Here is a 21,389-nt window from a genome sequence, read left to right on the forward strand (position 1 = left end):
AGCATCACTTCTTCGAGATACGTGTTTCTGATACAGAAGTGCATTCGGCTTTAACAGCTGTGTAATTTAGGCGAGTTTAAAATACGAAGCTTTATAAAGCCTGTACAAGTAGGCACATGTTCTGTTCAGCTGTCAGTTGGACTCTGAGCTTTTTGGACATATTATTTTTCAAGGTTTCTTTGTCAGCTGAAGGGGAAGAGACGCGTCTTGGCGTCAGCGCTGAGATTATTCTGTGTTCCTGCCCCTCCGCAAGCCGGGGCTCCAGGAATAGCACGCGGTGGCAGGAGACCTGGGGCACCCTCAGTGCTTTGTGCTCGCTGGGGCGTTTGGGTTTCTTACGCTTTGGTTTTGCTTGTCGCCATCCCCCGTGCGCTGCCGGTTGTTTGGGAGCGTTTCGCTGCCCGGCAGCTGCCAGGAGCCATCGGGCTCTTCCCTGGGGCGCTGCCCGGGAGGCGTTTTCCTGGCTGGGGGCTGACGCGCTTGCTTCGCAGCAGTCCCAGCATTGCTCGGGTGCTGTTGGAAAACCCTCCCGTTGTCCCGTTGCTGCTCTGCCCCCCCCAGACGGGGCCCTGCAGCCCCTGGTGTTGCACCCCAAGGGTTAGAGCCAGGCGTGTTTGGTGCCTGGGCAGGATGCGCCCTGCGAGAATGAGCAGAGCGTAGGCCGTATGGACGGGTTCTGGACTGGGAACCCAACAGGGGGAAGGCTGTGCCGCCTGGTGAGCGGCTTAGCTGGGCCTTGGCTGTGCTGATTAGCTGCCTGTAATTACACCCAGCCCTTGGGAGCGTGTGGGGTGCCCATTACGGAACCACAGCCGCTTGCAGAACTCCGCGTTCGCCTGCAGCTGACGGTAACTGCGCAGCCCCATGCCCCGAGCGAGGCGGGGGCTGGCCGATGGTCACAGAAGCCGACGTCCTACCCAGCTCAGCCCCAGGGGGCCCAGCTGCACGGCCAGCCCCTGCCCCTCCGTGGGGGTGTAAGGCTCCGCCGGGTGAACGGGATTTTTGGGGGCGAGGACTCAGGCTCTGAGGCGAGCAGGGCTGCGGCTCGCGTGTGAGCTGGCAGAGCTGTGACCCCAGCGTGTGCTCCTCTCCCCGCCTGCAGCGCAGTCCTCCCTGATGGCGTCCCCGCAGACGGAGGAGTTCTTTGATCTCATCGCCAGCTCCCAGAGCAGACGGCTGGACGACCAGCGCGCCAACGTGGGCAACCTGCCCGGCCTCCGGATAACCCACAACAACCTGGGGCACCTGCGCGTGGAGGGGGACGCTCAGGAGCCCGGCGACGAGTTCTTCAACATGCTCATGAAATGTCAGGTACGGGCAGGACTCGATTCTCCCCCCCCCCGGCACAACACGCTGCCCCCCGATCCCACCTGCGAGGGGCTGTGGGCAGCAGCTGCCCACCCGCAGCTCCTGTACCAGTCCTAACGCCTGTTCTCCCCCCCCCGCAGTCCTCCAGAATAGATGACCAGCGCTGCGCCCCACCCGACTCCATCCCCCGTGGCCCCACCATGCCAGACGAAGACTTCTTCAGCCTTATCCAGCGCGTCCAGGCCAAGCGCATGGATGAGCAGAGGGTAGATTTGGCCTCAGCCCAGGAGGAGGCAGCAGAGGAGCAGCAGAGGCCTGGTTCCAGCTAAGAACTGGGGTTCAGGTCGGGGGGTTTGGTTTCATTTTGGTTTTTTTTTTTGAAGAGAACTAAGTGTAGGTGGTTTCAAAGCTGAGTGCTCCTGCGCTACCACAGACTTCTCCCAGGAGCGACCCGAGCCGCGGGGAGCTGGAGCTCAGTGCACTGCACGTGGCTGCTCTGCGGAGGCAGTGCCACAAAAAGGCCCACCAGATGGGGAACGGTTTTTAAACAAGGGGGTTTTTTAGGACGTGCAGCCAGTGTAACACTGGGCCCAGCACCAGGGAAGAAGACTTTGGCAGTCCCTTTGCTTGTCACCTAAAAACCCAGGAACTTGTGCTGTCAGCCGAAGGAGGAGCCCGGAGCAGGTAGTTAAATCCAGCCTTGATGTCCTTTATTTCCAAAACACTTTTAATTTAATGGGGGAAGGGAAGAGCACCTTTTTCATTTTCAAGTCCTCCTGTCTTGTTTGCATCACGAGGTGACAGATTGCTCTGGATCCTTTCCTGGAATATCTTGCTCAACTTTGTTCTTGCTAAAGGAGGAAATGAGCTCAAGTCAGCGGCAACGCAGGTCCTTTTAAACCTGACCCCTGCCCTGGCTGCAGCCATGGTCCCCCCACTTCAGTTTGTTCTGGGGTTGCTGTGAGCACCCTGTGCTGTTCCTCCCCTCCGCTTCCCCAGCCACCCGTGTGCAGAGCTGTACTGGAACCTCCTGCGCAGGATCCAAGGCTCTCCCACCTGTAGCTTCAGTGGAATTTGGAGACCCCCAGCAAAACCCCAGCCTGGGACAAAGCCTGAAAGGTAACTGCCAGCTGTGCAGCCCCAGCTGCAGCCCCAAGACAGGAATCTGTGCCCGGGAAGGGAGGAAGACAGTCTCTGCCCGTCTGCTCAGCACAGAACACAAACTTAGGCAACGCGTTGCTTCTGCTGCAGCTGGGCCAGAAGCCTCGTACAGGATCGAATCGTGTGCCCGAGGCAGAAACCTGCGCTTGGCACTGACCTGCTTCGAGAGCTACAAAGCCTTCTGGTCACGGCTCGCAATGAGAGTGAGCAGAACGATGCCCTGCTCCCTTGTGCCCAGCAGCAGTGGGGGACAACGGCCCTTCCCTCCGCCTTGTTCCTCCTGAAAGCAGGGCTGTGCTGCTGCCTGCCCTGCAGAGCTGCCCTCAGCGCCGCCGTCCTGCTCTGCCCAGCTGCCTGGCGCCGTCCCCGCAGGAAACGGAGCCTTGCGCCCGCTCCAGCCGGGGGCGTTTGCTGGGCCGGCAGCCCCGCACCGCACGCGAGTGCAAGGACCTACATTTACTTACATTTCCTTCTGGTAACGTCGGAAAAGCAAGAGCCCGGAGAGGAGGCCAGAAGACTTCTCATCTGAGGAGGTGGAACGGTTTTTTCTTTGCTTGACCTGAGAGGCTATCTTGGACTTCAGCACCTCCAGTAATGAGGTCTGCCAAAGCAGGTATGTTCCTACGGAGAACAAATCAGCACTTTCTAACTGAAACGCATTTGACGGAAACATTTCCAACCAGCAGTTGAGATTTTTAGACCAGTGATGCTGCTCATCGGGCATTTAACCTGCCTGCACTGAACCACGGAGCACTCACCTGCTGCAGGGATGGCCGGGCCGAGGCTCGGCCTCCTGCCTGGGGCAGGTCGGAGCTCTGGAGACAAGCCAGGAGGACCTGCCAGCCACCTACGTACCCACCTAGCTTGAATTTGTCCAGAGGAAGACAACGCTGAGGATGCCGATGACTTGAGCAGCTGCGGGCCCAGGCCTGTGCAGCTCAGCCAGGTGGCGAACTGGAATCTGACCATTAAGCTTTCAGAGGTGTTAATTATTTGCCATACACTTGAATGTATGAGCTTATTTATTTTTTACATGTGCATTTGCTAATGTCATTTTAATGGGGAATTTCCAACCCACAGGTACTTTTTTTCTAAAAAATAATCTGCCAGATGAATTAATATATTAGAAACGAATACAGCGCGAGGGAAAGGGAGGGTTGTGCTTAATAAATATTTGTGTCTAAGCTTCAGTGACAAAAATTAATTTCCGCTATTTTTTGGCCAGCAGAGCTAATGGTGGTCCTTTGGGATGGGACTGGGGGTGCGTGGTGGGTTCTTGTGGCAGACATCGCCACATAAAAGTGTTAAGAAAAGGGTGTGTGCACCACCTGCGTGTCCCTTTACGGTCAGAGCACACAGGCCTCTTAGGGAGCAGCCACCACCCCTGGCCCTGCCTGACCTCGCTGCGGGGGCACTGTAGGATACAAAGCCCTGAGCCCTCCTGCCCTGTCTCGGTGCATTCCCGGCACCTGCCCCCAAAAGCTGTCTTGTTTCCCTGGTGGGAGCTGCCAGAGAAAACGGGCAGCCAGTGGCTGGCATAAGCGCTCGGTGAAGATACTCACACAGCAGCGGGCAGCAGCACAAGCTCATTCCAGCGCAGCAGGCAGGTGCAGGCCATTAGACTTCGCTTGAAAGGGGGCCTGGGAGCAGCAGATTTTTGGATCCTGAGCCCTGTGAGGATAAAGCCAAGTCACAGCTGGTCCTTCCACGCCTGGCTAACTTGTGCAGGCTACTGCCAGTCCTGATCACAGATTAATGAAGAGCCACCAGCTCGTTCTCATCAGGCACGCTCAAGTTCCTCAGTGCCTGGCCACAAGCAGGCAAGGTGTGGGACTTGAGGACAGAACCGTGCCCCCAGCTAGGCAAAGGCTGGCGATTCCCGGGATTCGGAACAGGTGAAATTCTTAAAAGCAAGGGGGAGGCTCACCTGCTGTCTCTCTGTCCTTAGCAGCTGGGGAAGGGCATCGTATGTTCTCCAGTAAAGGCCTCTCGCAGCGCACCTACGGAACAGCCAGATCCCCGCTGTGAGCAGGAGCCTGCGCCGGTCGCTGCTCTGCTGGAGCCTGAATTAACAGCGAGGACAGCGTTATCGCTGTCCAATGGCTGTCACAGCGCGCAGAGCACAGCCCTTCCTCTCCTGCTCTGCCAAGCCCAGGCCAGCAGAGCTTGGTAGGGAACAGCTCGCTGCTGCTGACACCCGCCGGGCAGGCGCGGCACTGCCGAGGCCTGGGCTGGCTCGCTCCGCATGGAGGCCTGCTGCAGCACAGCGCGGGGTGCTGGCCCCAGGGCAGGGCAGGGAGGGGAGAGGAAAGCTGAAAGCACAGCAGCCCCACACCGTGCCGCGCTCTCCTACTCAGCTGTACAAAATGCCCTGAGAAGCACTCGCGAGCCGGTGCTGCTGTCGCGCAGGGTTTGTTCTGCGGTGCTCAGCTGCCAAGTCACGTCAGGGCCGAGGCGCAGCACTTACCTCAGCCCTCCCCGGAGCCTCGTGCTGGTGCGGGTCCGGCCGTCCGTCTGCGTCCGGCTGGGAAGGCGCGCAGCCTGCAGGAAGGGCTCTGCTGGCCTGGAGCGCCCAGGCGCCGTAAATTTCAGTCTGGAGCTGGACAGCGGCCCGAGGCTCTCCACAGCCATCGCCCAGGACGCAGTCGTGGGCCGTTAACTCCTGCGTGGCCTCGCAGCAAGGAGCTCAGCAGGCAGTGGCGCTGAGTAGCCCACACCAGGGAGGTGGGCCTAGGTCCCAGCCACGTGCCCGTGGCGTCGGAGCAGAGGGCTGCTCTCACCCCGCTGCGCCTCTGCCCGCACTGCAGCAGGCCCTGGAGGCCCAGAACCGCCCCGCATCAGGCCCGGGGCAAGCAGCACAAGGCTGAGTCACTTCACAGCCCCCCCCGCTCCCCTCCTCGCCGCCTGCGCCGCTGCTTACAGGAGACATTTACCTGCCCGAGCCCGTCAGGAAGGCGGCGCGGTGCCGCTGAGCCCCGCACAGCACACCCAGGGGTGGCAGGGGCTGTAATGCCACCGCTGCACGCGCAGCAGGAGGCGCAGCCCCGCACGCACACGCTCATGTCCGGGCCCTGCAGGGCCCCAGCTGCAGCCAGCAGGCGCAGCACATCAGAAGCCCGCAGCAGCTGGAGGAACTCGGGAATTTGAGTGCAATAAAAAAGGTGGGGAGGGAAAGGGGTTGTGCAAAGAGGCAGAAAGCAAGAGGCACAAAATGTCCCATTTTGCAGAAAAGCCCTCACGGGATAGGATTCGGGAACAGAATCCAGCCCTTAGCAGCCCCAGTGAAATGCTTTGAGGCCTGTGCCAAAGGTTTGCAGCGCAGGCTGGGAATGCTGCTTTGCCCCAGCTCAGAGCACCGGCCCTCCTCTGTGCATCCACCACCCCTGCCACAGCACCGGCACTCACCGTGCCCTGCTGCACCAGGCCTCCACGGCACTTTTCCCCCACCTTGACACACCTCCAGCTCAGGAGGAAGCCTTTTTTCCTCTTCTTCTCTCTCCCACTCCTTTGGCTGAAGGACGGTCTGCTGGGCTCTTCCCAGACAAAGCCTGCTCACTGGTGGCCTCTTTAACAAACCGACAGGTTTCCTTTTTTTCAGGGGAAAAAAAAAAACAACCAACAACTTCAAAACGGCGCACGTTTTTTTAAATACAGTCTATTAGCAACAAACCCTTCTGTTTTACACACAAAGTCCCTGAGAGAAGTGCAACCCTTTCCCTTCCAGCTGAAAGCCCCGGGATGGTTTGTCACAAAACTCACCCATTTCCTGCGCTGCGGCAGGGCGCAGCCTCTGCCTGGCTCCAAGGAGCCCCTGGGGGCTGCCCTCTGGACCCACCCTGCCTCTGCAGCTGCCTCCCAGCAGCTGCGGGCAGCGCGCTCCCCGCACCCACGCCCTGAAGATCTGCCCGCTCCGTGCGATCTGCTGCCGCCTGCTCTCTCCTCGTCCTGGCCCGCAGCAGCAGCAGCAAAACCAGGCCCTGCTCCATCCCCAGACCGTGGCGCCGGGCGCCAGCAGGCCCTCCTGCTCCACAAGCAGCCGGCTGCCTGCCCGGCAGCACCAGGCCCAGCGTGCTGCCCTGCCTCAGCACCAGTGCCAGGAAATACCGACCCGTCTGACAGCCGGGGACAGACTTTGCTGCAGTTTTTTACTGTAACGGAGCGAAAACTAGCGTAACCTTTCTGTATAACTGTAGCTAGGGGCACGGTAACTGATAAGAAAGTTAAGGAAAATGGCTATAACCTGGCTTTTTTAGTACTGACTGTTTCCAAGACAACGCAGATCCTTCCCAGCAGCTGGGTTCCACCCCACCAAAGGCACCAGAGCCACGGAGGCAGAGCGCTGTGTCACGTAGCGGTAACACAATAACCCCCCGTCCAGCAGGGCCAGCAGCTCGCAACAGGGTGAGCACACAGCAGTGATCCAGGACGCCTGTTTCTTAATTAACACGTGGATCGCTCCAGCATCTAATTGTATCAGACAGCTGTGTTTCTTTAGGATTTAGGAGATTAGGCTAGGAACACACACAAACCTAGCTGAGGGACAGAGCTCCTGCCCTTCAGAGCTGTTTCACCACTCTGAGCTTACGTACCGACAGGAAAACATGATTATTTTCCTGTTGCTCTGAACCATGCTCACAACACAACGTGTATAAAATTACTACGAACCCTTCAGATGAACAAAGAAAACTCATTAACACTCATTAATACATGCAATGCCCTCACTGAATACTTGAACGATTAAAGGCCATGGACACCTGGACGAGTTTGGCTGAAAGAACTGCGTTCATTCAGCTTGGAGACACAGCAGTGCAGTGTTTTGAAAGAAGGTAACGGGCACAGGCTGAAACCCGGGACATTTCAGTTAGGTACGAGGATTTATGTCAATCTTTTACTAAGGGATTGGTCAAATACCAGACCAGGGCTCCGGAGAGGCTGTGGGATCTCCACCATCCTCAGATACTCAAGCCTAGGCCCTAAGTGTCTTTATTTAACTGAACCTCCTTTGAGTACGGTGGTTGGACTAGAAACCTCCAGAGGCCTCCTCCAACCTAAATTACTCTTTGATATCAAGTTTAAAAACATGACAAAGAGGATGCTTCCCTGTGCTTCACGCTACTGGACCTTAAGATAAGCTAAACCTTTATCCAGGCAGAGGGAGGAAGGGCTAAGAAAAGGCAGTATGATCACCTTGCTGCCTGATTCATCGCTACCCAACGTTAGGTGCTGGTAAACACCTACATTTCGCTTTTATGAAGTTATTATTTTTTGTTCTAGCTGATCTTAACGTGCAGCAGTAGCATTAATAAGCACCTCAATGTCTGTCAAATAAGACAAATTCCTAGGTGCTCCACTTATCTCCAACGTGCTTCACAAATATCAATTTTGCCTTCACGCCCGTCCTCCCCCTCACCAGTGAGGAAGTTGCATAACCCCAGCACCCCGGAGCCGCTTGCTGCGTCACGGCCCCAAGTGGAATTTCCGAGCAGGGGCTGGCACTCCCACGGGGCAGCACAGCCTGCCTCACGGCGTAACCCACAGACAGGGATTTTCAGCCTTGTGATAGACAGAAGGGGCACAGAACCTTCCCTCTGGATGATACCAGGGGAAATGAAAAAGCAGCACTTCGGTGACTGCAGTGAGAGCTGGTTACCTGACCCTCCTGCAGGGACATTTTGGCTTTGCAAACTCACACATGGTCAGGCCTCCTCCTCGGGTGGTATCAATTGCCTCTGCTGCTCAGCTACTGTGCCCTGTGATGCTCCTCCAGGAGCACTGCGATCAGCTGCTGACGTGCAACACCTAGACAGCATCAGAGGACAGAGCTAAAACCTGCAGTTAGAGCTAGGCCAAAACACATGGTCAAAGAATTAGCTCCCTTCTCACCTGAGAACAAAGCAGGCTTCCTGACACTGCTGAAGCACTCAAAATTGCTTTAATGTCAGCAAAACAAGTACCAGGAAAAATATCCACACTCCACCTCTAAAAATATTGGCTTGGTCAAAGGTAAAACTACATATGACAATGACACAACAGAGAGAAGACCGACGCCTGAGTTTATTTTAAACATAGACCACTGAAATTAGGGAAGAAACGTTAACAGTCTCTCTTGCCATCAGCAGAATGACACAAACCCCACTTGTCACGTCTGTCCCTTGCCGCCAGTCTCTGGGGGGCCTTCCCCACCTTCTCCCTCTGTAGGATGGCTTTGAGAGCCGGTATCTGCCGTGCTTTCCAGAAGCAGCTCCAAGGCTTCCTCACCAACCACACGTCTCACCTTCTCCCCTTTGGCTGCCAGGATTTCCTCGATATTCCTGAACAGCAATTTGAAAACCAACAGTGACACTACAGCAACGGCTGCACAGAAGAGTCTACTGCGTGCTCTCTCCTTTCCACTTTGCTCGCAATATTAACACCACACAGCAAATCAGCATGTGCACTTTACCACAGCACCTTTCCATAAGTTTGGGAAGCAGATGAAACTATCCAAACCTCCTAGGACCATTTTTATCCATTAGGATCAATAATCTAGCAATTACGGCAGAACAGAAATTTTAAAGGCATCTAAGGGAGTTAGAAATCACCGAAATTCAACAGCACATGGGTCCCCACATTTGAAACACTTAGCCAGGTGAACCTAGCAGCAATTTAATAAAGCCTGAGAGAGAACAGAAGAACGCCACACACAATAATTCACCTGCTGGCACCAACAAGAATGTCTGTGTCTCATGCAGCTTCTGCTGCTGCTTTACACCATTTATTTGGATCCTAGGTAGTGAGGTTCAGATTATAGGTGATTATAAACCTCCATTCACGTGCTTTAAGAAACTGGATGAAATATAGAATTATACCAAATAAAACCTCTGGTTTGATTTAAGTCACGTTTTAAAAGCATCAAAGAAACAATACATCAGCTCAGGAGGATCTGGTTATAGCTCAACAGTCTTTTTCCCTTGCTAAATGAGAGTGTTGCTGGCACACCTACCTTTTTCCTTCCAGATCTGAGAACCATCCCAAGTTATCTGCTATGACGTGGTGATTCTTGCAGCCGGGGCACTTCACAATGACCACCCCTTTATGGTAGGCTAACTTGGAAATCGTTTTTGCTGAGCGTGTCTGGCAGACCTACAAAGCAAACAGACAGCAACAACAGATGATAACTGCAGCTTCTGGACCTTTCAAAAAGGGAAATATTTTCCTGAGTGGAATATTTATTTTGCCCTCCCTCATCTCTAGCTATGGCAGGGCTGCTCAGTCACGGAACGATGCTGTGCAGCTCCACGGGCACTTTGCAGGTCTGGTCTGCAGAAAACACAGCCCCACAGCCCGCTCTTCCCAGGCCCTCCGGTCTGTCCCTCGCTTCTTTGTAGAAGTGGTAAATGGCAAATGGTTTTCATAGTGGGGGAACGTGCAGAACTACAGAGCAAAACCGAAAATAAAACACCGATGATTTAGGCAGTTCTGGTACTGCGTATCTGTATGTTGGGAACTTTGGAAATTTCACTGGGATCTTCACCTGTTTGGAGTGTATTTTAAGAGCATTAGTTTATTGCACTGATAAAATACTACCGTTATGTTTAATTAAAAAAAAATAAGAGACCCAGCTACCAAAGCCTGCTGCCTGCAAAGGCAACCAGGGGCCTGGCCTCGACGAAACGCGTTTGTTTTTGTCTTTTTAACGCGTTTAAGGGAAGGAGAGGGGAAGCGATTTCAGCGCCCGCCAGCCCTGCCCGTCACCAGAGGGCTGCTGGGGGGGGGGGAAGGCGCCGGCTCCTCCTCGCCCCTCACCGCCCCGGCCCACCTTGCAGGTGTACACCAGGCGGTAGTGCGAGGCCCGAAGCTGCCCCACGGGGCCCGGCGCGGCGGTGCAGACCGGGGCCGGTGCCGGTATCGGTGTCGGTACCGGTATCGGTGCGCGCCGGGGCCGCCGTGCCGAGGGGACCCTCAGCAGGGCCCGGGCCGCCGCCCCCGCCGCCCGCCGCAACATGGCGCTGGCGCAGGCGCGCGGAGGGGGCGGGCGCTGAGGCGGCGGCGGCCATTTTGGGGCGGTGCCGGGAGCCGCTGTGGGGAAGGGCCCCGAGCCGGGCGGCGCCCTCGGGCCCCGGTCAGCCCCCAGCGGGGTGCGGCCACAACCCCCCCGAAAGGACCCGTGAGCCCCTTCCTGGCACGAAGGGAGGCTCGTCCCGTGTTGTGCGTTAGCAGCACCCGCCCCCGCTTTTCTCTGTTTCCTTTCACGCGAGCCTGGAGCACAGAGCAGGCTCTGAGTGAAGCAGAAGCTCCCACCCACGCTCTCTGGCAGAGCTGGTACCACACACACGCAGACCGTGGGTCTCCGAGCCTCAACCCTGTTTATTGATGCACTGCACACCTCTCACGTTACTGCGGATCTAAATTACAAAGTTCTCAATGACAGAGATGGACGAGGACAGACAATGCTAAACACACAGTCCAGTTACAAACTTTAACTTCTCATAGTGTTGGTTATAGTCCAGTTACAAACTAACTTCTCATACATGTTGGTTTAGATGGTTTTAAAATCCATGTAGTCTATTTGAAGAGACATACAGATCGCACCGTGGCCTCTCTGCTGTTTGCCTCGCGTGTCGGCTCCTGCCCTTAAGAGCCCTCGGTGTCAGTGTTGTCGCTGCCAGTGGTGTTTTCCCAGTCTGCTTCGTGGTGTTGGCCCTTTGGTACTCTTCGCATTGCCCTTTTTCTGAAAACAAGAGTAGACATTTCAGTTTTAGAAGATGTTGAGCCTCTGAAGGTAAGTTCTGTAAGGTTGAGGACAGGGAACAGACTGAATAGAAGAAATACACACAACAAGCTAATCAATTAAGTCGCAAGGTTATGTCTAAATTAGTCCTGCTTACTAAAGGCCAGACCTTCGGTAACGCTCAAAGCAGTCCTTCATCCTCCTCCGCTCCTTTTCTGCCAGTTCCTCATTGGCCAAGCCACACTCCTTGAACTGGAGAAAATGCAAACAGGTATGAACTGCATTCCTCTGAAGATCAGATCAATGTTATTATCCAGTAGGGCAGAACTGTTCTGTAAAGATGGCTGGTTTTGAGGCTGATGTACTGTATTTGGCCTCTGCAAGGTAAGGTAAGGCTGCAAACCACCCAAAGAAGCATGATGATCTCCTCTGAGACTTGTTTGTGCCCTGAATCATTTCACGTGTAAATAAAGGGGGAAAAATGGAAACCTATGCATTAAAATGACAAAGTATAGCTGTTCACTGCCCAAACCCTCACCTAGGGAAGTACACCAGTGTGTAGAGCTAGCTTCCTGCATCTGCCTGGGCCTACAGAATGAAGTACAGTGTGTTTACTCCTGCACTGTCCACTACTGTGTGTCCAGGACGGTAATACATCCTGGTTTCACACAATTTTACCATGTTTATTCTCTCTCAGCTGCAAATTTGAAATTCTATTTCATCAGTGATACTGCAGACAGTTAAACTGAAAAACAACCATAACCAGAGATAAAGGCCAGAAAATAATTAGAAGTTCCTAAGCAAAGATGGAGAAATAACCAGCAGATGCATTCTACTCTTCTACTGTTCAGAGCTCACCCTTTTTGGAGGGGGCATTTTGCACAGAGTGCTTTCTGGAAAAGCAGTAGCTTTTCCAGCAGAGTTTGCTTCTCAAACCTAGTAAATCTATCATTAAGAAGAACATTAAAGATCACAAACTCCAGTCAGCATAAGGAAAAGCTCACAAAGATTCTCTTACAGTGGGTGACTCTAGAGGCAGATTGCTCTCTCGGGTGCTAAATTGCTGGGTTTGTCCTTCAGGGCAGTCATCTAAAAGATGGAAAAATCACAGCATTAGTCATAGTTGCCACTGATAAGTAACTTCTCCTTCCACTAGTTCAGCAAATAGCAATAGTTGTAACATAAAAGCTGCCCAACAGTGCACAGAGTCAACAGCAGAACTGAAACCAAGCCTTAAAACATTTGGGATTTAGTCTTCTAATCAATGTGCAAGTCACTGTTCATTTTATTTGACCCCCTGAATCTTGCTTAGGATGATGGACTTCCCCAACAGACTCAGAAAGAGAGACCATCTATCTAGTTTCTGCATATGAGGGAGCAAAATGAACCTTTGCAAAGCAGCACCTCTGCTTAATATCCTTAAAAAAAAAAAAGCAATTGTGAAGATGACCATGAGAAATCATTCTAAACATGATTTTAATCACAATTTGTCCCTGTTCCCCAACAACTAAGTCTTGCATATCAAGATGCTTAACATCAGGTGATATTTTAGTGAAACTCCTCACGTAGTGATCAGGTACTGTGCTGCCTGATTGTGAACTGAGTGAGATAGAATAATACAAGTCTTTTTGGATCAGTGTTGTTTAGCTTTTGTGAAAAATCTCCCATCTCAATAAATAAAAAAAGAGATCAGAACAGAAGGTTTCTTCTGCGCTAGTTTTCCTCCTTTCTCAACATGTTTTGAAGGAGAATCTCAAGCTCTTAGAGGAGCCTGTTAATTCCTCTCCACACTGCTGAATCATTTCCACTGGGGATGCCACAAAAACAGAACCAGTGACAGCATTAATTACATGGTTCTGCTTTTGTGAAAACAGCCTGCAACATAAAAGGGAGGAGGGGAAGGAAAAATCCCTGAAGAAAGCCACATGGTCCTTCTGAACTGCAAGGACGCTTGTTCTGTTCTCAGCTAAGCCACAAATGCAAGAGGACTTGGGGAAAAAAGGGCACCCAGGAACTGTTTCTCAGAGGCACCATGTACTAGGTGATTTTTCCTGGACAAATTCAGAAGACAGATTACTGAAAAAAAGACTCAAGGACCTAGGATGGTCTAATGACACAACTTTGCCACATCATTCTGTTGTATGAAAGACTATTTCAAAGACCACGTAGTAAACAGCATGTGGAGTTTTTTCTCTCCAAAAAGCTGTACTCACTGTTCCCAGCATCTGGGGACAAGTTCTTTTTATAGGTGAGAAGGATGGTGGTATGGCAGAATGCCTCGGCATTCTAGAAGCCTTGATTTATGGGTGTCTATTCTGAGTACTCTCAAGGAAGCCTTACTCAGAGTGCCAAGCGTGCCCCCACTGAGAAACATCTCTCCCAAACTGAGTCTCCAGTCACGCTACCTCTTCTCCACTAAAAATAAAAAGCAGGGATTGTCTTTCCCCATCCCTTTGGAACACTGAATAATCCCTTTAAGAATTCTACTCTATGTTTTGCCCAACAAAAGCCTTACTTTTAGTCAGCTGTGCATCTTCATCTAGATGACCATGAAGAGTAAGCTATGGGACAGAAACAAAGCAAGAAATGAGAACAGCCCCTTATTCCTTCTCAGACAATAGCTAGGAACAGATGGAGAAACATAAGACACAGCACATGCATAAAACTGACCTTTCCCTATTGTGTCTTGCTGTCAGCAAAATAGGAGACATCCTGAGCCAAAAGTTATCGATCTACTCATAAATTTATCCTCCATGACTATATCCAGTTCTTTTGGCCTCATTTATGCGTTTTGTCTCCAGACAATGTGACGATCTCTTCCACAATGAAATTATGAACTAAGTAAAAACTCTTTACTACAGATGACCCCAGGGTAATACTTTTGCCTGTTCTTCCACAAGAGACAATCAGAAGCGACCCAAAATAATTTGATTCTACTTGCCTGCTTAGCCTCAACAGTCTGAAACTATCCCACCAGAAAGTAAAATGTAAACAAGGCACCCTACTCACTTCCTGGGAATCTCTGGACGAGGTGTCATCCAGGTCAGAAGTCTGAAATAAAACCAGTAAGTTAATCATTCCTCATGAGCAATGAAGTTGCAGTAATGGAATGTATAGGAGACTGAAAGCTTCAGAAAACAGAGAATTGTGGACTTCCTCCCTCCCACAATCTTGTCTGACCACTTGGAGAAAGTACACAGGATGCCGCACTAATTAAAAGCCCCATGATGTTTTCTTTGGTTCCAGAAACCCATTTACTCTGCTTCCATTTGATCTAAATGGCTCATACGTGGTCTCTAGAGTTCATAACAGTCACATACTCTGCCTAAACTGAGCTTTCCAACCCCTCGTACACAACCCCACAGGCATACCTGTGCAGGTAGCTCCAGTTGCAACCTTTTCAGCTTGGCTTCAGTAGCCAGTAACTGACTCTCCTTTTGGAAGAGCTGCAGCTGCATTTCGTCACATCGCTCCCCCAGCTCCCGAATCTGTTTCCGGTAGGTGTCCCTCTCGACCAGGTTCTTGGAGTACTGTGTGTAGAACTGTTCTCTGGTCAGCAGCGCCTGGTGTAAGAGGCAATGTGTCACGCATGGCATGTCACAGAGCAGTACATTCAGGGTTAAAATATCTCAATATCTGCCTGCTTCAAGCAGCAAACCAGGAATTAGCGGCAGCAACCCCAGGAGGAATGTTTTATCACCTGGTCTCTTTCTGAAGCCACTTCCTCCAGCTGCTGCAGGACAGCTTCGATCCGTTTTTTATACATCTGGGTGTCCTTCCGCAGAGACGTGCACTGTAGTTCGAGCATCTCCTTTTCTTCTGCATACTGTTGAGACATGGTCAAAAGCACCCTGCAGGTGGGGTGAGTCTGAGCTAGGATCTCACCCCTTCAGCTCCATGCCACAGCCCGACCTCCCTGCAACATCGAAGTTCAGCCAGACTGTCCGGCTGGAGGCAAAGCCAACCAGAAGACCGGTCAACATGACTGAGGACTGCTGACATGACGGATTTACAAGCACCAGAGCTGTCAATCATTACAAAAGCTCTCATCACCCTCCAGGCTGAGGCATGGACTGTTAATTAACAGACACAGGCATCAACAGATGACATAGTTACTGTCACAGACACAGAATGCTAAAATATTAATGTGCCTTTTTTCCTCGAACTGTAACACGGACCCTAGAATAGGAGCAGCAGGGATCACTGCTGAGCAGCTCCTCTGCTCCACAGGCAGAACATGGCAGGTGCTTCATCTGCCTGTATTACCCACTGACCCCCAGCAGGGATTTGCACTGCACCACTTACTTTGTCTTGGAGCACCTCGGCTCGTCGCAGCTCCCTGCGAAGGTTGTAAACGGTGTTCATCAGCTTGCGGCGTTCCAGTATCTGGCTGCAGTCATTCTCCAGAGTTTCGTTGGAGAGGCTCTTCTCTGAATTTTGTTCCCTGGCAACCTGCTGGACAAAGAAGAAAGTGAGATACAGCAACCATCTAACTCTGTCATCTCTCTCCGCAGTCCCACGTGCTCTGTTTGACTTCGGAGAACAAGGCCACAGCTGAGCCACACAACCTTCGGTACAGCCCCATCACTGCCCGGGCTGAAACAAACAATCACTTCTTAGGATTCCATACCCAATCACCCCCACCAACCTGGAGAGTGTTCTCCAGCTCCTGATTCTTGGCCAAAAGCAACTCCTTCTCCTGCTGTATCTCCCACATCACCTCATGGCTTGGACGCTGCTCTATGGCATGCTTCAATTTCATTGTGTGCTTACGCTCCAGCTTGCAGTCATCCTCAGCCTTCATGAGGCTGTGCTTCAAGTGATCAATCTACAAGGAGGTTCAGAAGGTATCAGTAACAGGAAGAAAAGTCTGACCTCCAAAAGCAGCTCTCTTGTGGCAGAGTTCTCACTCCCCAGACTAACATGGGGCATGCTTTTGCCCAGCTCTGTTTTCCTCAAAAAGTTTGGTGCTCTGAGGATCAGAGTCTTGCCTGTGTGCTAAATTGGTAAAATGTGCTGGTTCTGTGCCGCCCTTGTGAGAAGGGCTGGTCTTGAGTGAGGGCAAGAGAGTTAATCCTATCAGCACAGCCTGTAAGATATGGGCTAGGGACCACTAAGACATGCCATCTGCTAAGGAGTATGCACAGTACCTCATAATAGACTGGTCTGGTCCATCCTAAGCAAAGACCCGTCTGGGGCACAGCACAGCTCTTCAGGGATCAAGTAAGAAGTGAAGAAAAGGGCGACTGACCTCTAGGAGTAGGTCCCGATTCTTCATGAGGGCAGCGCTCTTCTCCTCGCTCTGCTTGGCATAGCTCATTGCCAGGTTGTAGTTCTCGTCCTTGCACTTCCGCAGCTCCTTGCTCAGACTGTCCCGCTCCTCCTTCATCTTCTGCGCCCGCTCTTGGTGCTTGCGGAGCAGGCTGTCCCTCACCCACATCTCTCTGATCGTGTTCTCTTTGGTGTGCAGCCACACGGTGAGCTCCTGGGCCTTCTGCCGCTCCTCCTGCACAGTCCTCTGCAGCTTCATGATCTCACTCATCAGGAGCTGGCTCAGGCCGGATTCTCCAGCCGTGTCTGTTGGGTGGGCAGGCATCAGCCGCTGCTGTCCTCTCTGCTCCCCAGCCACGCACGCAGCACTGAGCCCACCCACCTATCGGCACGTGCAAACCCTGGAGACACGCGTGACCAAGCCATACACGTTGCTTCCCGGCTGCCCTTCCCCTCTCTCCATCACAGGGTCACTGACAGAACAGGCAGGAACAACTCCTCCTGCTTCCCCCTCCACCCTCCCAGGTCCAGCGATGCAGGACAGCAGGGCCGCTCCTGCCAAACCCCTTTGCAAAGCAGGAAGCCAGGGAACACTCCTGACTCTGCTCACCTCAGCTCTGGAGAGTCAAAATCAGAGGTGAATTCCCCCTTAAGTTACACAGCAACATTAAGTGACGAGCTGCTTCTCAGAACTCAAACTTTACCTAGAATCATAGAGAAAACCCTGCTTGGGTCCTTGCCGGTTATCTTCTTATACAGCTGTGGATAGTAAAGCTCAAGACTTTCCATAAATGCCTCAAAGCCCTTGCGCCCCGTTCGCTGAAGAATGTCCAGGAGAACACCTGAAAAAACAGCAATAGTTCTGTTAATCTATTTTTCTCTTTTCTTATTTCTAATAGAACAAAGAATTCCTCCAATTTCCCCCTATGCAGGTTAAAGTCCTTGGGATCAAATCTCCTGGCCAATATTAAGCCAAGTGGAGGAACAAATAAAACTTAACCCTTCTCTCTAGCTCCTACTACAGTAGGTACACAAATCTCAGAAGGGCACTTTACGTTATCCTGCTGACAGCTACAGAAGAGGTAAGCTAAAAGGACACACAATGATGGTTTCTGCAGCTTGAGGCTCCACTCCCAAATATCAGAGGCAAATACAGGGAAAAGAAAAAAGTGCCACTGGGAAAAAGGTAGCAGAGACAAGCCTCAGTAAGCCTGGACTTAAGACTTTGAGCTCAGTTGCCTACTTTGCCTAGAAATAACTCTGCACCAAATCAAGCCCAGGGTGCTTCTTGTCTGTGTTTGCAGTTTCCCAAACTGGAAAACATGGAATGTAAATTTAAAAAAAACATGGAATGTAACCGTTAGGTACTGGAAGGGTAGCACGCCATTGCAATCTGCAGAGCACGAGAGCATGAGCTTATCTTCAGAGCCAAAAGCTGCACTTCACCCACCTGCTTTCCGCTTGCGCATGACCAGGCTGGGGTCGTTGAGAACTTGTTCTTCATCATCGTGGTTTATCACCTGGCACTGGCGAAGGTAGGGCATAATACGGGAAGGATCTATCACAGAGATCAGCTTCACCCGGAAGTTCTCCAGGTTATTCCAGCATGTCTCATCGTTATCTTCTTCCAACATGACGGCGAGTGAGAAGTATTCGCAAGCTGTCTTACCCTTCCTTAAAAACAGAAAACAAAAAAGCAGACTCTAAGCCTCCTGGAAAAGCGTGGGTGGTGGTGGGGAAACCATGTTCGCTGACTGAGAATGGAAAAGTGCCTTTTACATACAGGAACACGTCTCTCGTGTGGCCTTTAACTCAGCACTTGTGAATTACTTTCAGAACAGGACGAAATACTGCAGCTGTACCTGCAGGAACAGTGCAGTGCCAGGCTGGAGACAGCAGCAGCTGTGAGGCCAGCGCCAATGCTACTGACATGCACGTGAAGGAGGACCAGTGTGAAATTATGAGAAACCAAAAAAAGTCACCAGAGCTTGATGCTTTCCCTCCAACCAGCTGAACTTCTCCCAGAGCACTGCAAGACAAAAGTGAAACCGCTTAGCCACAGGCCCACTGGTGACAGGAAAGTCATGGAGAGCCCCGTAGAGAGGAAAATCCAACAAACTCCAGATTCCCAACAGCGTACCCCGAGGAGGTGCTGTCAGATCTCATTGACTTTATCATGAGTTCTCCAGATGCTCAGCTATGCTCACAATTAAATCTTGAATTTATCCCAACAACTCAAAAAGGTTGGAACACAACACGAGATGAGCTGATGGCAAACAGCAATTTTCCACTTTGAAAGTGAGCGTCTTCTGAAGTGAAAGCATCTTTGAAGGCCTCCTAATTAGCTAGTAGCTCTACTTTTTAAACAGTTCACACTCTTCCTCCTCCATCTCACAGCATTTGAGAGCCCTGTATTATTGCCTGGCTACACAATCCTAAATATAACTCCCACAGAAGGCTCCGTCAAAACCCCCAGTGGCGATAGCCCGAACTGCATTCAGCTGTATAAGAACCTGGTTTTTCTGGAATTTATACTCTCAAATAACATGTGCAAAGGGTGCCTCTGTGTGCCTGGTGGGAGCTTACTTCAGGGCTCCCCCACAGCAGCTGGACCGGGAGGTTATTAGTTACCTGCCTTCCCATTACAGCCTGCTATTCATCACAGTCCAACGCTACAACTCTTCAGCCAGGAACCGCGCAGCTAAGCAAAAGCAGAAAATCCAACGCTTCTGTACCCAGGCTTTTGTCTGAAATCGGTTTTATCAATTCAAGTAAGAAATGAGGCAATCTTTTCAATTCTTTTCCCCTTCGTAGCCAGCCTGTTCCATAAGGAGTATTTCTGAAATCCCAGCCGTTAATTACTATGCTTATATCACATGCCAGCAACCTTAGCATTCAAGTTTTCAGTTGTTTCGTTTGATTTGAGGCGGAGAGGAAAGAGTTCTGACTATACAGGGGCTGAGATTTCACTCACATCTTACCGCATCTCTTCGAGCATTCCCCTGTTGATAAATACCACACACACCCCTCAGAGCTGTAAAATTAAAATTACCCCTGTCAATATAAACCAATCAGCATTACACGAACCAACCTGGGCCTATGCAGTCAAGATTCTTCTTGTCCCTTGTGATGGTCTGGGAAAACTCATCTGCGTCCTGTCCCTGAGGAAACGTGTCCGGGCTGCAGCCTCCCTTTATAGTCTGGCTAGAGCAAAAATAATTCCAGAAATAAAACCGATTCAAGAAAAGGGGGAACTACTCAGCTACACTCTGAGACAGAAAAGGGAGAGAATAACAAGGGGCCCCCCTAAAAAAGGGAAGCCTGAAGACATGATGGGGGAGGAGAACGAAAGCTGATGACATAGCAAGTCACCAGCACTACATACGCAGTGACCTTAAACTCGCTCAGACTTGCGTTTCCAATCTGTACCGCTGAAGTACCAGTTATAGCCAAGAAAGTTTCTTTGTGCAGAAAGATTAAAAAGAGTGAAGGTCACAGGCACGGGTCTGTCCAACTTATTTCAGGGGACAAAACAAGCTACTGAGGTAGAAGACAAGAGCTCTTCAAGACGGCCTTCTAACCGCCCGTGTAACATCTTTGAATACAAACGCAGGCAGCAAGAACACATTCGTGGTTGAGAGTTCAGCTGAGAGTGATGATTTCTAAAGCAATGCCTCTAATTTCGGATGCCCTTAAGCTTCAAGCACAATTATGACAACTGAGTATTTTGAAAGAAAGGGAGTCAAGAACTGGCTAAGCGTGGCCCCTGACTCCCGAATTACAGGCTGAGGCTCTACCAGTAATTAAAGGAGCAGCCCAGCAAGCAGCAATGTGGTGATGTTAAACACCAATAAACCTTTGACTGCATCCCTCCCCCTTCCCACAATCCTAGAACTGTAGCTGCAACAAAAACTCACTAACAGCTCATTTTAAAAGAGCCTCGAGAACGTACACGCTCTGATACCATGGCAGCATGACACATTTTCTCATTAGCTTCCCCCTCCGCTCGTTCTGCTAAATTCCTGGAGAGTCTCTCAATGATTTCCTTCAGAACGGGGCAAAGATGCTCAGAGATTCTATAACCCTGTGCTTCTCGTTAGACATTAAATTAGCTTTACACTAACAAAGATGCAGTACATCTATTATCTATGCCCTTGCTAAGTAGAAGTAATCAGAATGTCTGCTAATTGATCAGTCTCTGCTCAAGAGGGTTTGTTCTTTAGCAACAGATTAGCTTAATACTCAGAAAGAGTGAAAACAGACAGCTGCTTCTGACAGCTATACAACTTTTTCCACAAGCAGTAAGATTATAAGGGCACCTCCCTTGGCACTTGCCAAGAACAGCAGTCATTTAGAGCACAGATCACGTTCACCGCCAATGCCTGGTGGTAACAGCCCTGTGGTGAATGGCGCACAGAACTCCATGGCAGAACTTCTGCCACATCAATTTACTGGAAAAAAATGTTACCTATATGGGCATGGGGAAGATAGAGCACACTGCAAGAGGAAAGCTATTTCAAAATACTTTCTCCTGCTCCGCAGTGTCTTGACACGCAATCAGGATGCAGCAACCTCAGTACCCCCACCGCCTGTCCATCCCCAGCTCTGCCACAAGGGCCCTCACAGAACGGTTGTACCTCACAGCACACTGAACTCACCACTGAGCTCTTGGGAAACGTTGCCAGGCACAGTGCAAGGAAGCTTTCTGTAGCAGCTTCCCACTAGATTTTTACCAGCTTTGACTCAGCTAGCCTTAAACCTCTCTGTACGACAGAAATTACTGTTTTATGAATGAGGAAACAAGCTTTCGTTAAGTGATTTGCTGGTGGCTGTATGGGGCAGGCTGTGGAAGAATCAGGAAAGAATCCAAGCGTAATTCAATCTTGCATTTTTAGCTACATGCATATTCATTTCCCACACACTCCTTGGCTTTCTTTCA

General features: G+C 51.2%; 3 protein-coding genes across 21 annotated transcripts in view; 1 reads left to right on the top strand and 2 right to left on the bottom strand.

Moving 5' to 3' along the window:
- Window positions 1–3,650, top strand: part of GPSM1 (G protein signaling modulator 1) — a 72,150-nt gene extending 68,500 nt beyond the window's left edge. For all 5 annotated transcript variants that reach the window (XM_080561470.1, XM_080561469.1, XM_080561468.1 and 2 more), the window contains exons 13-14: window positions 1,103–1,311; window positions 1,449–3,650. In XM_080561470.1, the coding sequence (XP_080417596.1) occupies window positions 1,103–1,311; window positions 1,449–1,637 (398 nt within the window). In that variant the 3' untranslated portion in view covers window positions 1,638–3,650. The remainder of the gene's footprint in view (window positions 1–1,102; window positions 1,312–1,448) is intronic.
- On the bottom strand, window positions 1,997–10,501 carry DNLZ (DNL-type zinc finger). Of its 12 annotated transcripts, none has more exons than XR_013940840.1 (8): window positions 10,268–10,500; window positions 9,452–9,591; window positions 5,927–6,056; window positions 4,937–5,010; window positions 4,397–4,532; window positions 4,032–4,140; window positions 2,934–3,090; window positions 1,997–2,159 (listed from the first exon to the last, which is right to left on the bottom strand). XR_013940840.1 is itself a non-coding variant. In XM_080561483.1 (7 exons), the coding sequence occupies exons 1-7, from the start codon at window positions 10,451–10,453 to the stop codon at window positions 2,099–2,101; spliced, it is 843 nt and encodes a 280-aa protein (XP_080417609.1). In that variant the 5' UTR covers window positions 10,454–10,501; the 3' UTR covers window positions 1,997–2,098. The 12 variants fall into 12 exon arrangements, 8 of the variants coding, with proteins under 8 accessions (XP_080417609.1, XP_080417610.1, XP_080417606.1 ...); XR_013940841.1 differs by having other exon boundaries at window positions 4,397–4,469; window positions 5,875–6,056; XR_013940839.1 differs by lacking the exon at window positions 4,032–4,140.
- Window positions 10,502–10,797: 296 nt separating this feature from the next.
- CARD9 (caspase recruitment domain family member 9) lies at window positions 10,798–21,365 on the bottom strand. 4 transcript variants are annotated; one of them, XM_080561476.1, is made up of 13 exons: window positions 19,542–20,357; window positions 17,901–18,124; window positions 17,155–17,292; window positions 16,431–16,756; window positions 15,828–16,007; window positions 15,485–15,634; window positions 14,880–15,005; window positions 14,551–14,742; window positions 14,189–14,230; window positions 13,695–13,740; window positions 12,198–12,268; window positions 11,337–11,431; window positions 10,798–11,179 (listed from the first exon to the last, which is right to left on the bottom strand). In XM_080561476.1, coding segments are annotated over exons 2-13 (1,551 nt in total). In that variant the 5' UTR covers window positions 18,085–18,124; window positions 19,542–20,357; the 3' UTR covers window positions 10,798–11,178. The 4 variants fall into 4 exon arrangements, with proteins under 4 accessions (XP_080417602.1, XP_080417600.1, XP_080417601.1 ...); XM_080561474.1 differs by having other exon boundaries at window positions 11,349–11,431; window positions 19,542–20,351; XM_080561475.1 differs by having other exon boundaries at window positions 11,349–11,431; window positions 15,485–15,631; window positions 19,542–20,349.
- Between the last annotated feature and the right edge of the window lie 24 nt (window positions 21,366–21,389).

This window comes from Anser brachyrhynchus, assembly GCF_964034855.1.
Source record: "Anser brachyrhynchus genome assembly, chromosome: 19".
NCBI classification, from domain to species: Eukaryota; Metazoa; Chordata; class Aves; order Anseriformes; family Anatidae; genus Anser; species Anser brachyrhynchus.